The following is a 13,559-nucleotide window of genomic DNA, read 5'->3' as shown; positions in this document are numbered from 1 at the left end:
TACCTGTAGTGCTTTGAACAAAAGAAGTAGACAGATGTTAACGTTATAATGATGGCAATATGAGTAACGCTTCTAAAACGTTAATCAATAAAATTTTGGTCTGATTGGAAAGACACGGGTAAAACATTCGTTGTAATTTTTTGCCAGTTTTTGCCATTCAAAAGAATTAATTTAATGATTTATTTGGTTGAATAAATTATTTTTCTTCATCTTATAACATCGTTGAAACAAAATACGATAGACAACTCTGATTATAATTTTATTGAAAACAGAAACTGAGCGCCGAATTAATAATCGACAACTTGAGAAATTAATTTCGCACTACCTACACTTTTTCATTTATAAAAAAAGTTGATATTGATTCGGAACTTGTTTAGCAATTTCATCAATCACATCAATGCTCATTTAAGTCAAATTTCCTGTTCCTGTGCAATATTTTGAATGGACAACTAGTTAGCTGTGAATTGATATTTTTAGGAAGGATTTTTTTGATAACTAAGTTGGTACCAATCACTTAAAATCAATATTTCAGCCTATTTTCATGTGATGCAATGTTGGCCACATTATTATCCGCCTCTTATGAGCGGCTAGTCATTCGTTATCGAACAATTTAAATACAATGGTGGTGATATTTACTAGTATATTGTTTGACAGGCTACAACAAGCGAAATTGCCTAAAATTGTCTAAGACAGATTTACACATAAATAATGAAGCAAAGGTTAATCAAAGGAAGAGATATATTTAATGATTATATAACGATACCGTTCACGTCTCCATATTCTGTTAGATTTCACTAATCACAGGATTTTAGGGTCTTCCAAACCCAACCCAAGCACTGTATGAGAATAAAAAATCAATTACGATTGCTATGCATTTTAGTCACAACTCTTTAGTTATACCAATATTATTAACAAAACATTTCCAAGCAATACACGCACAATCACGCACAAAGCAATCAACGAAACTCAAAAAAATCGTAAAAAAAAAAGTTGTGACTTTCGTTTTCATCTAAAATTTAGACGATTGTGTCTGTAAAGTGTACTTTTGAAAAGTGAAATTATGGTTTTTTTCTCTTAATTATTTTATAAATCATTGTAAGCACTCAAGTCACACAATGGCTACATTTTGGAGGTCTGTCAATTTTATGCCTGCCTGTAAACAATATTCAGACTCGGTAAGGTTTTTTTTTCTAATTCTCTCTCTCGCTAAAGATTGAATACTTGCACGATTGTTCGGGACCAAGTGGTCAATTGAATTTGATTAACTAAACATGTCACTGTCAGTATCGGTCGTGGATAACTATCCCAGGTCACAGAAGCAAAGTTCAAATATGTTTTATGATTTCCTTTCTTGTACAGCGCCGGTATATACAGTCGGCAATTAATTAGAGAAAAAGAAATATTTACAAGTTTGTAATTTAAAAATATGCGAATCGGACCTAGACAGTCACGAAGCGCATCTTTATGTTTATGTTCGTTCTTCCCACAAAAGCTAATTTCGATAGTATTGTTCAGTGATGAGCAGTAAGATTAATTACTTACTTACTTTTGGAAGATAAAGCATGGTGATGGCGAATGGTTAATCTTAGAGGGTTTGTTACATTTATAAATAATATTTCTACACTGCGAGTAGACACGATTACGGTACGTGGCAGTGGCTTTATTGTGCAATCTTAATTATGTATTCAAAAGGAAAAACATCAGCAGCACCATTTAAGAATGATTATGCTGCTTTTTAATATTAGTTCACTTGTTTAAAGCAGTACGTGATAGGTTTTAAAATTGAAACAGCATACGTGATAGCTGTGAAAACTAAAAATTGGAAAAAGGTTTTTCTGAAAGACTGAATTAGTTCTTGTTTGGTTAGTCATGTTTCGGATATTGGTCATCTATGATCGTATTTCGTTGCTAACCTGTTACAGGCGCAAGCACCAGTATTATTATCAGGTCTATTACTTGCTTAGATCCAAATAATTTTAATCTGTTGATTTAAAAATCTTGTACTTCAATATTTTTAACTTGCATTTTACTACACAAAAGACCATATTACCCAGAGCTTGTCATTATTTTTGTCGTCGTTATAGCTAACAGATGAATAGCCGCATGTGACAGGTTAAGAATATTGACCACAATTTCAGTTCATGTATTGGTAGTAACAAAGATGTCCAAACTTTGCAGCTAATAAAACCGGTTAAAACCGGTTCGTAATTTATTGTATGAAAGTGTTAAATAATGATCTCCATCTATCTGGTTTCTTTAGGAAATACGAAAGACTCTTTTCTCATGGCTAATTAAAAGTTTTGGCAAATTTTACTAGCCACCAATGAAATAAACATTTTGAGCGAAATAAATTTTGCACATTAAACGACCATTTAACATCAGCCAAATCGCTCTGTAAAAATTTATGTGTTTCACAGTTATGATTTGAAACAACGAAACTTTATATCCGAAGAATGGCTTTTTTATTTCGAATTAAAATCTTATGATAAATCTACTTCCGCACTGTATTCCATTTACTTTTCTCATCATAAACAGACAGGGCGTGAAATTTTTCATACCGAAAAACTTGCATTTTGAACCGAAAATTACCATTACGGAATGAATAAAGAAACAATTCTTCAAATACGTTTTGTGCGTAGCATATTGTTAAATGAATTCTAAGCGCCATTGTTGTCCGCAGAGATGACTATTTTTTTTTGTCTAGAGCAAAATTATTAAAGAAAAATATCAAGACGTATGAATAACCTGCGCGCACAGATGATTCATTTCGATAAAGATGTAAATAGTTGGTTTGTGTAGCAGATTTAATCTCGTTGCGCTGCTTGAATCGCAACATCGTGTTTGAATTGGTAAAATTGTAATATAAAACGACTGAGGAAGGAAAAAAAAACTTTTGAGTGAAAGTGGTTTGAATTTTAAGTTTGATTTGGTATATATACCTATATATCTGGCTGGTGTATCTATATACCCATTATGAAGTAATCGCAACAACAACGTTTTGCTAAGTGATTATGGTTTTCGATCATGAACGTTCGTTCTGTTCTGTTACACAATAAATTCATTAATGGGCAAGCAGAATCAATTGTTGTTCAATTCGATTTGGATTACAGGAACTGAAGGGAAGTACAATATCAGTCTCCAAGAATAATAATATCTGAAGTGAATGGGACATCAAGACTCTAACCCTTTTTCTACCTTTCAAAGTCCAATTAATTTTCAACGTTTCTTTTATTTATTACGCCGCAGCAAGCCTCAACAAAGTAAGTAGATTAAAATGATTGAGACAATTGAATGCACGTAATCAGCAATGCCTTCAATTTGATATGCGACGAAGCAAACTTTGAAGAGCACGGAGGACGTTAATGCTTCGGTTACAATTTTTGATCAATCTCTCACAGTTCGTCATCATGCTAGAGTTTCTTCTCGAATTTGATTAGATAATCGATGAATATACCAAAATAAGCTGATTAGTGAAACTTGTTTACTAATCAATTACATTTTGAGTAATATATTGAATGTAGGACAGGAAACACACACACAGATCTAATAAAAAAAAACCGACCTGTGTAATAGTAACAGTGTTCTGTTATCGCTGGAAAAGTAACGAATTGTATCAATAGAGCTAGATGAAGCCTTGGGAGGAGTAATTACTTATCAATTCATGATTTAATATATAAAATTGACTCGAAAGTTATTGACGTTGACGAAGTGAAACGGTTACGATTTTAGGGTTGCCAGTTTTTTGTTTTGCCGGGAAGAAGCTTGAAATGTCGAAACCGTTTTCAAGACAGCCTTTGCTTAGTCCTTATCTATTTCGAAGCAATAAATCTTCAGTAATTGTGTTCGATATCATCAATAGTTACTAGTTTCTGAAAACAAACCACTTCTGTTTTAACATAATCTTATCGAAATTTGATGTTGGGAACGATAAACGACAACGACGAACAAAAGCGGGAGATTATAGTGTTCTCTTATATAGGAAAATAAAGAGCAAAATTAATGAAGTAAAAGATTGAAAAAATAAGAAAAAATCCTGAGACTGGTTACTCCTCGCTTAGTTGTTTGTGAAATTGATTAAACAAATTTTGACACTGAATGTCATAATTCTAACCAACTTTTACATTTTCACCAACACTAAAATGCATCGATCTTAAATACTGATGATATGAGGACGACCCACATTTTTCTATTATTACCAACATCTAAAGCAATCATTTGAGTCTTGAGTATTTCGTGTCCAATAAAGTTGACTCACTTCCGGAAATGGAATTGATTTCGTTTCAAATATGTTAGGTTTCACTTGCCAGAATTTATAAGCTTTTATGAAATATGTCAGACTATTACCATAAGAAGCGCATTCGGAAGATTTTCCAGAATGTAACATGAATAATTCGTATAGCTATCATAACAATTTTCAAAAATATCAGGCGACAGTCCCAAATGATTTGCATGTGAGCTGTCGTAATGAGAACACATTACAATTTCAAATCCCAATTTGATACATTCATTCCCGCAGCCATTTAGTTCAAACTATAGTAGATATGGAACTAAATATAAAAATTAATTCAATAAACTACAATGGAAATTAAGTGTTCATTTCAGACGAAATGGAATTCCCATTTTTAAATTTCAGACTCTGAAGATTGGAAACTAAAGCGAATTGTGTGTACACTGTACATCGAGGGTGTAACAATTGTTAAAAATAAAATTTCGAACCTGAATTGTAATACTGTTTCGACTGTTGGTGTTGATGCTGTTGCGTATTATGGTACTGATGATGATAATTTTGTGCATTTGTCGGTAAGTTAAAACTATTTTCATTATAAATCCGTTGATAACAAGCCATGTTTCCGTAATTCAAGAAATTTCTTTGATGTGATGCAAAGCTGTTAGATATATTTGACGTTGTGTTGTGTATTGGCTGCTGCTGTTGTTGTTGTTGTTCGCTTGTGTCACGTGGCGCAAGCAGATTACTCCATCGATTTCCTGAACCGTTGCCATTGGAATTGACAACTACATTTCCATTAGCCATGTTATTGCTGTTGTTGGTGCTGTTTCCATTATTGTTGTTGTTGGCGTGACTATTATTGGCATTTCCTAGCATTGATTGAACTGAATAAAAATTTTCCATTCCCATGCCATTTTCCATATAGAACGAATTTCCATTGGGCTCGGTTCCCATTTCTTAGCAGTTTATTTCTTTCTTTTTTCTTTTCTTTTTTTTAACTTTTTATCGATTAATCGGTAATATGAGTTTGAAACTGATATTGTTCTTGATGGGTGAAAGGTATTTGCCGGTAAAGGCCTTTCCCATTTTTTTAAAAAACAAAACCACCTGCGTCTGCGACAAACTGACAACTTGAAGATTTAGTAAATTTTAATAAAATTCATTCGATCGTAACAATTACACGCAAAATTTGATTTAAAGATTTTCTTTTATTGTCAGAATTGGGAGGGTTGAAATTTGTAGGCGTTGGAGTAGAAGAACCTTCGGATGAAAAAATATTGACGGAAAGTTTTCACTTGATTCCTAGTTACAAATCCGATTAAACAGAAGTGTAAAAATCACATAATTTTTAAGAAAACAACTCAGCAATTTGTATCGTATTCTCTTTCATCTGGACTTTCCGAAATAACATAAGCAAAATTAAGTGTCGAATTTTCCGTTTGATTAACGTTTTAACCTCTTTTCCGTATCTGTTGCTCTTCCTCTGTTCTCTACCGATTTTTCCGCTTAAGGAAATGCTATTTCGATGACTTCCGAAAATAAATGGCAAATCAAATTTAACTTTAGCGTATTTTGAATGTACCATCTCGTTCGAATTACCTATTAAATCACTATTCAAATATTTGCGTTTACAGCTGCAATCGGTGCAATCAACAGGTAGCAATATACGAAAGTTATTTAGAAACAAAAGGTGCGATCTGTTTTTCTGAGGATACAATAAAAGAAAATCATCAGTTTTTTATGCAAGAATATCATCAAATCTTGGTTCGTTTTAAAGAATTTTGTTTTTTCAATTAGTTGTTAGCAAAAATTACGAATTGAATAATTTAAAGAATAATACGTTTTAATGTTTGAAATTGCGGAATTTGGTGAGTTTAAGACAAAACTAATAAAATATAATGGTTCCCAAAGGTCTGACGTCACTATTTTCGACTTATTGCCATGCAGACTTTCCTACTGAGTCTTCGTTTATATAAAAAAAAAATCGAAATGCGTACCAACGTTTTGCATATCATTTATTTTTTACGCTTAGAAACTTGTTTTACTAAGCTCAATTGACTTTTTAAAATTTCTTGATCACTTCACCCACAATAAACGTGTGAATCGAGAATATTTGAAGTACAGAATATTCGACCAATAAAAGTCGATCTATACTTAACAGAAATAAGAAATAAAAATTGATTTCGAGAACACCTTGCACCTATTTAAAAATGGTTTGCCACCTGCTATCGACAAAGACGACAAACATGCAAACGCCTAACATCTATCCAGATGCTGATGTTCTCTTATATACTAAAACGTAAACTGAGATTAATGAAGTAATAGATTTTGCAACAAACACTAGGCAATATATTGAACAAAAGAAGTAGTAGATTCGATGATTATATGGAAAAGACGTCTGCAAAAAATTAAATGATTTTTTAAACTGTCTATTTGACCTAGCAAACGATTCCCACCCCTCCGACTTCGACGCCGGAGGGTTTCACTCGTCATGCCTTCGTAATCTAGCCCAACCAGGTAATTTACCACACAAGGAGCTGACCTTCAATTGTCATACACTCCGACTAACAACGATATTCAGTTTCTACACATTCAAATTATCTCCAGCAAAAAATTCTCAACCCTCAATATCATCAAATTGGAACAAGAATTTCTTGGCTACCAGGTAGTCGTAGAAAACTATTAATCAAAAAATCAAATCTTCACAACTGCGGGTCTTTTTCTTTTTAATAAGAATTGTATGAATAACACTAGTTCAACTGAAAGAACCGTTTCGTTTCGCAGATCATTCAACATTTCATTGAAAAAAGAAAAGAAAAACTTCAAAAGAAAAGTCTAATTCATGTATCAAAATCAAAAATTTTTCAATATTTTTATTTAATTATGTTCGTTATTTTTGCTAACCACTTGGACTTTGGATTTATTTTGAATTTTTTTAATTTTATTTTATGAAAACAATTAGGAAAACAAGAATTGATTTATTTTATCAGGATGACACTTGATGTTGTGATTTATTTTATTGTAATTATTTTTATGTAAAATTTATGTATAATATGTTGACAAGAAACTTAAACTTTTGGCAATTTTCTTTTTTATTTTTATAAAAATTTATCGCGAGAGTTATTATTATTTCCCGTTGGTGCAATCCAATTCTTTTTTTAAAAATATAAATTTGATCAAAAAAAAGAAAGATTTTCTTCTTCAATTATCAAGATTTTAGATAAATTCTCCTCTTTTTTCTATTAGCAAACTTAATTCAATAGAGTACAGAATGATACTGATATAGAAAATATATTTGTAACGCATACGGTATAAGGTGAAACGGTATGCTTTTGAGGGTGGAGTTCCAGTCACGCGGATAAATAAGTTTATCCATGTTTACCAGTCGTACAATATGTCCGAGCACGTGGCAAACCATGTTAAAATGTAAAAGTATCTATAGAATCACAGGTTTATATTTGCATGGTCTATTATATATTTGAATGAATAACAATTTTTTTTCTCTCTCTTTTTCGTTGAGATTATTTTTATCAGAAAGCATGCTTCAACCTATTTCCAAAAGTGTTTTGTAGAAATAGAGATTTCGCTAATTAAATGCAAGAAATAAAAAAATTTCGGTAACGAATATAACGGTTGATAACGAGACCACGTGAATAAATGTGTTTATTTGTGTGTTGAAGAGACGGAAACGCAAATCTTGTGTGGAAAAGTGAAGAAATTCGATTTAAAAGAAAATGTTTATCACGTGTCCCACCGGTATGTCTCGAATAAAGTCACACATTTTGCCGGTTGTACGTCTGTGTGCCATCGACTGAACTCTTTATTATTATTCAAATGTACCGAATAGGTATTAAAAGACAACGTTTGTTTCAATTCGAACACACAAAAACGCTATTATAAATGTGTAACTCCACCTTTCTCATTTGTAAGTTTTGTGGAAGCAGTAGTAAAATTCTATTCATGTGGTTTAAATTTAGGTTTAGATCTAAATAATAATGCAAATTAATTTGAATATAATGTCGTCGCTAACTCAACGTGTGTGGTTGCGTGGTATGTCTTGTAATGTTATTTTTTAAGTTTGCGGTGAGCGTTAAAGCTCTTAATGCAGTAACTATAAAATGTGAACAGATCGCATCAATCAGTTTCAATCTGCAAAACTGACTTATTAATGTCTATCGCATGGACATATAATCTCCTATTACAATTTGTAGAATGACGTTTTCTACATCTATTAAATGAGTCTTAAGAATTCGTTTTTTATAAGTCTATTCACTTAAAAAGAACAGCAAGAAAAAATTGCGCACCATTCCCCAATGAATGAAATTCATTCTTTCTCAAACTAGTTGATCTTGTTTTTCTTTCTTCTTATTTCATAATATTTAAGTTGCTCAAAAAAATATTGTTACATCTAACTCAACCTTGAAAATGAGAATCAACTCATTATCAGCTCCTTTTTTTTCAACAGTAATTTCATATGCGTCTATATGCAAAGGCAATCGTAATATAAAACCAAGAGTTCATTTGAAAATGTTAAGTCAGCAAGAAATTAAAAAAAAGAAAATCTTATCGCCAGTTCAGTTATCGGTGTAATATAGTAAGAAAGAGTATCATATCGCCTCCAGAGTTATGTTACTAACCTAATGCTATTTTTTTTGTAATCTTCAAAGGTGAACTTTGACTTATTTTGTCTGAATGGTTTTTTAAGTGTTCTTGTAAATTTGTTTGTTTGAAATTTCTTGATTAACTTGCTATTCAGAAAAGTCGAATGATTTTTGTTTGGAATTCAATACATTCTAGAAAAGAAGACTTTCTATACACTTCCGCATGTGATACATACAGCCAGTCAGTTTAAATGCGATTGACCCGACGGATAACGTAATTTAGAATAATTAGATTGATGACACTATGTCCAGTTAATTTAGTACAACAAAAAACGTCTTCGTCTAGCTGTCTAACATATTTATTTAGATTAATGTTTGTTTAATAAAGTATAGCAGTACGTGTTCATTAAACATAGAATTTTTAAGATTCCAAATGTACCAGCGGAAACAAAACTCTACACACCAAAAATGAGACAGAGTAATTAGTGCCGGATTTTTTTTTTTACTTTTCGGCAATAACTAAGTTATTTTTAAATCCAGAAAACTGTCGTAAATATAGAGAGTCCAACTAAATAATTGCCCGGTAATTTTTAGAAATGCAATAAATTGAACCTAATTTTGAAACAATTTTTTTTTGTTGCTCCCACCAACACGGTGATAAATAAATGAATGACTTTTATAATATGCATTACCAGTTTGCATTTGAATGAAATCATAAAAACCGAAAATTTTATTCTTAAGAATTATAGCTACTTCATTTAGTTTTATGTCTGGCATGTTATCAACATTTTTTCGCTCAACCATACTCGCAATTATATTCACGACATATGCCTTTTCTCCTCGGTTTTATTCAAATAACCATATTTTTTATTAACGAAAATAAATACAACACATTGTGTGCGCATGTGAAACGAATGTATTCAATTATTACAAGTGTAAAGTGCCCCATCCTAGCGAATTTTTTGCGCTACATTTACTTTGTACAATACGGTAAATTTAGCTTAAAATAGTTATCAAGTTTTCAATATTATTTATGGTGTACGTTTTCCTTAGCATTCGGCAACAGTTACTTTATCTCTTGCCAAGAACTCTAAATAATTTGGTTCATTCCTTATTGCACCACTGTACACTAACAGATCGTAGATATATCCTGTTAATTGAGTTAGCTAAGCTGATATTTGCGCGTAAAAGTACCACCACCTTTTTCTCGACACAACTCGAGAGCTTTCTTATAATAAAGCTCGTATAATCATATTAAGCACACCTGGCGCTTTCATATGTTATTGAATCATATTATATCAATCAGTGTGTATAATGTATTTCGCTCGTGTGTATGTGCTGTCTGACAATGTGATTCTAATGTTCCTGTCCAATTAAACATGTTCATACATGAGGTGTAATATATTAAAAACACGTGAAATTTTAACGTGATTAGATTTATATTCGATCTGAGCGATCCAAACGATATGAACGGATATAATATCTGAATATATGAACTGGTGTGTGATGCACTCGTTTTTCAAGTTAAAATACTAACATGCAGTTAAATCCGAAAGAAATAATCGGTTTACCAAAACCAAATACTTAATACCAAGAAAATGTCTTATCGCTATTTGGTTTTAATCACAGAAAAAGTCAATCCATGATAAAATGTTCATTTGATAATCGAATATCGTCGGTGCTATTTACAATTGCTTTTTTTTTTTGTTTTAATCAAGAGTAAAATACGGTTTTTAAATGTCTATAAATGGCGTAAAAGCTTCACGGAATTTACTTTTGCGTCATTGATACGTTGAATGACTAAGGGAACGTCAATAGGAAAAACTATATCAAAACTGTTTTGTTCTAACCTTATCATGTTCCGCTGAATATTCTAATTTGTAATTTTGTGAGTTTTATAATTTTGTCTATCCATAGGACTGGAGAGAACAACGAGCTACTGTAGCAATAGCAGTTCTCTTATCACAAGCGATGGAGCTGTTTTTTAGCGATTGCATTAGCATTGGCCAGAAGCTAGAAAAAAGTCCCTTTCGCATAAGTAAGAAATAATACTTTACCGAGCTGATGTCGAAAATACATACAAGTTGAAGTTACCGGCTATAGTTACTTTTTATCACATAAATGGCAAGCCGATTAAACGGGTAAACAACATTAAAGATCTGGGTCTAACGTACAAGAACAACTTTACGTTCAACATGCATTTCGAGCTCTCATCGAATAAAGGACACTCCATGTTGTCATTTATCAAGCGCCAGTGTTATGGTCGGTTTAATGTGGACACAGCTAAGATGCTATACAATTCGGTTGTCCGCTCTCATCTAGAATTTGCATCCCCGATCTGGTCATCTTACCATAATACCCATGTTCAGACACTTGAAAGTGTCCAACGACAGTTTGTACTGTATGCGAACCACGATCGTCATATCGACTCAAGCAACGAAAGTTACCGTATCCGTCCATGTGCACCGAATTAAACTTACAGTCACTGGTAAGACGGCGGGCCAACGCAGCAGTATTCTTTGTACATGATGTGTTAACCGGAAGAGTCAACTCCCAAGCCCTTTGTGACAGAATTACCTTGAATGATGGATTGATTCGAATTTATGATCACAGTCGAGAATACCTGACTTATTCGCCGTTCAACTTTGCCTGTCGTTTGTTCAACTTGGCAGCGATTCACGTAGACCCGACTCTACCTTCGCGAGAATTTCGCCGCATTGTCACGGAACTTGACGATTCGGCGTTTGGCACTTTTGCTACCTGCTAGTATTGATGATCGTTTCGGGATTTTGTTTTTGTTTTATTTTGTTTTGATTTTGAATGGTTCACGGCTTCTTTTATATTTAGACGGTGCCACCCTTGGCTTTTTTGTGATATCTTTGTGATACATTTTTGTTCCTCCGCTAGCTTGCTGGAGAAAGTGCTTTTATTGCCTTTGATGTTATCTTTTTTTACATTTAATTATTTTGTATTTGAATAATGTCGGCTAGAGAATAGTAGCGCCATTCATTCATTCATTATCATTTAGAGAAAAGTAAATTGTCTGGAAAAATATTATTTGATTGAGAAGAAGGAAAATCTGTGCAATGGAAATACCTGTCGAGGCTGAGCAACAGTAACTTTTTTTTAGTCGTGTGACACGTATTGTATGATGTACACTAACTGATTTTGAAGGAAAGAGGTAGAAGGCTGAAGGTGTTTCACTAGAAAATAATTGGTGAAACTCTCCTTAAATTATCCGATCGGAAACGACATGAGCATGGTCAATTTTTCCATTTCCAATCGTTGTTAATGTTGAAGAAATTATGATCGTTTCTTGTTATGTATATGTTAAAATAACGAGTACAAAATAGACATAGAAAAAAATAACTGACCAACATTCACAAACCATCTTCGAACCCATTATACATCGATTTTTCATACATGTGAGTATACATATCTTGCATCACATTTCTGTAATCCACTTTGGCTGCATTATTATTCGTGACGATGGATTTAGTATAACCATTATAATTAAATTTACATGACTGACTGCTATATTATGAACTTTACTATTTGCTATAGAACACAATTTTTGTTGATTTTGCTAAAAAAAAAAATGTATTTCGTTTGTGAAGAGCACACACCAACATCAGCTTCGTCCAATTTATTTCTTTTCAATTTGAACTTTTTTATTTGCAACCAAATTGAGATGCGACGTATGTTTGTCGTTATTCTGGCTTGGCAACGTAACGATTTTTTTTTTGTCATGCAGGCATTATAGATTGATTGATTTTCGACATCTACGTCATATTATATATGCATGAATCAGCTAATTAGAGATTAGATGCTGAGCTACGTGTATTTTGCCTTGTATTATATCTTACGACTGAAATCTCGGTTAACGAATCGAAGATTTTCTTTTCTTTTTTTTAATTAATTGTTAGTTTATTTACTTAAACGGTAGCCCAAAGAAATCTTACTAACACGCTTTACAGACAAATTTCTGTTTAGTCACCATACTAAAAGACTAATTTCAGACTTTAGAGTATGTCATGTTTCAGTGAGGTCGTGTGACTCTTCGAAAATAATGGAACAAACAATTAGAACCCCTTTTGTCATTATATTATTACAGAGGTAAATGTTAACCATCACTATGGTCAAAATTAGACAATCAAATCAAAAACATTGAAAAATAAAACATCATTCTCACCAAAAGCCATATTTTCCAAAAATAATAACAAATCATATGATCTTTATGAGTTCGGTACTAGACGACGGTTTTTTTTTCTATTGCCACACATCCACACATAACGCTGGTTTGAAACGCATACAACTGAGTTTCGTACAAAATTTTAATTAGGAAAATCTAACTCGTGCTATTGCGCATGATTCGTCGACTTACAAATTTATGACGTTGAACTAATTATATTGGTATGCACGTACATGTGTATGTTTGAGCGAGTGTTGAGTTTATTTTCAATTAAAAAAAAAATAGTTAAATTTACTGCGCCAATAATATTTTGATAATAAAAATGTTGAGTTTGAAATACACATCACACATCAATTATGTTGTTTTTTGTATAAAATATTTAGCTACATATTAATTGACAACGAAAATGAAACCTTTTATGAATGCTGTACAAACTAGCATTTATAATAACGTCAAAATAAAATACAATCATAATTTGTATGCTGTTCAGTACGAGAAGCTACGAAAAGAGCGATAAATTGAAGTAAACCTCAATCTG

The 13,559-nt window shown here is 32.3% G+C and overlaps 1 protein-coding gene across 10 annotated transcripts in view; it reads right to left on the bottom strand.

The window, feature by feature from the left end:
• LOC119073708 (thyrotroph embryonic factor) overlaps positions 1-13,559 on the bottom strand; it is a 41,050-nt gene that overhangs the window by 20,996 nt on the left and 6,495 nt on the right. Inside the window, exon 1 of one of the 10 annotated variants that reach the window (XM_037179316.1) lies at positions 4,717-5,381. The exons of 2 other annotated variants lie outside the window; for them this stretch is intronic. In XM_037179316.1, coding sequence (XP_037035211.1) covers positions 4,717-5,182 — 466 coding nt within the window. In that variant the 5' untranslated portion in view covers positions 5,183-5,381. Of the gene's footprint in view, positions 1-4,716; positions 5,382-13,559 lie in introns of those variants that run through there. 7 more of the 10 variants (XM_037179326.1, XM_037179317.1, XM_037179325.1 and 4 more) reach the window with 7 other exon arrangements.

Source organism: Bradysia coprophila, unplaced genomic scaffold (genome assembly GCF_014529535.1).
Source record: "Bradysia coprophila strain Holo2 unplaced genomic scaffold, BU_Bcop_v1 contig_138, whole genome shotgun sequence".
NCBI lineage: Eukaryota > Metazoa > Arthropoda > Insecta > Diptera > Sciaridae > Bradysia > Bradysia coprophila.
Note: the sequence above shows the minus strand (reverse complement) of the source record. Positions and strands in the feature narration are given on the sequence as shown.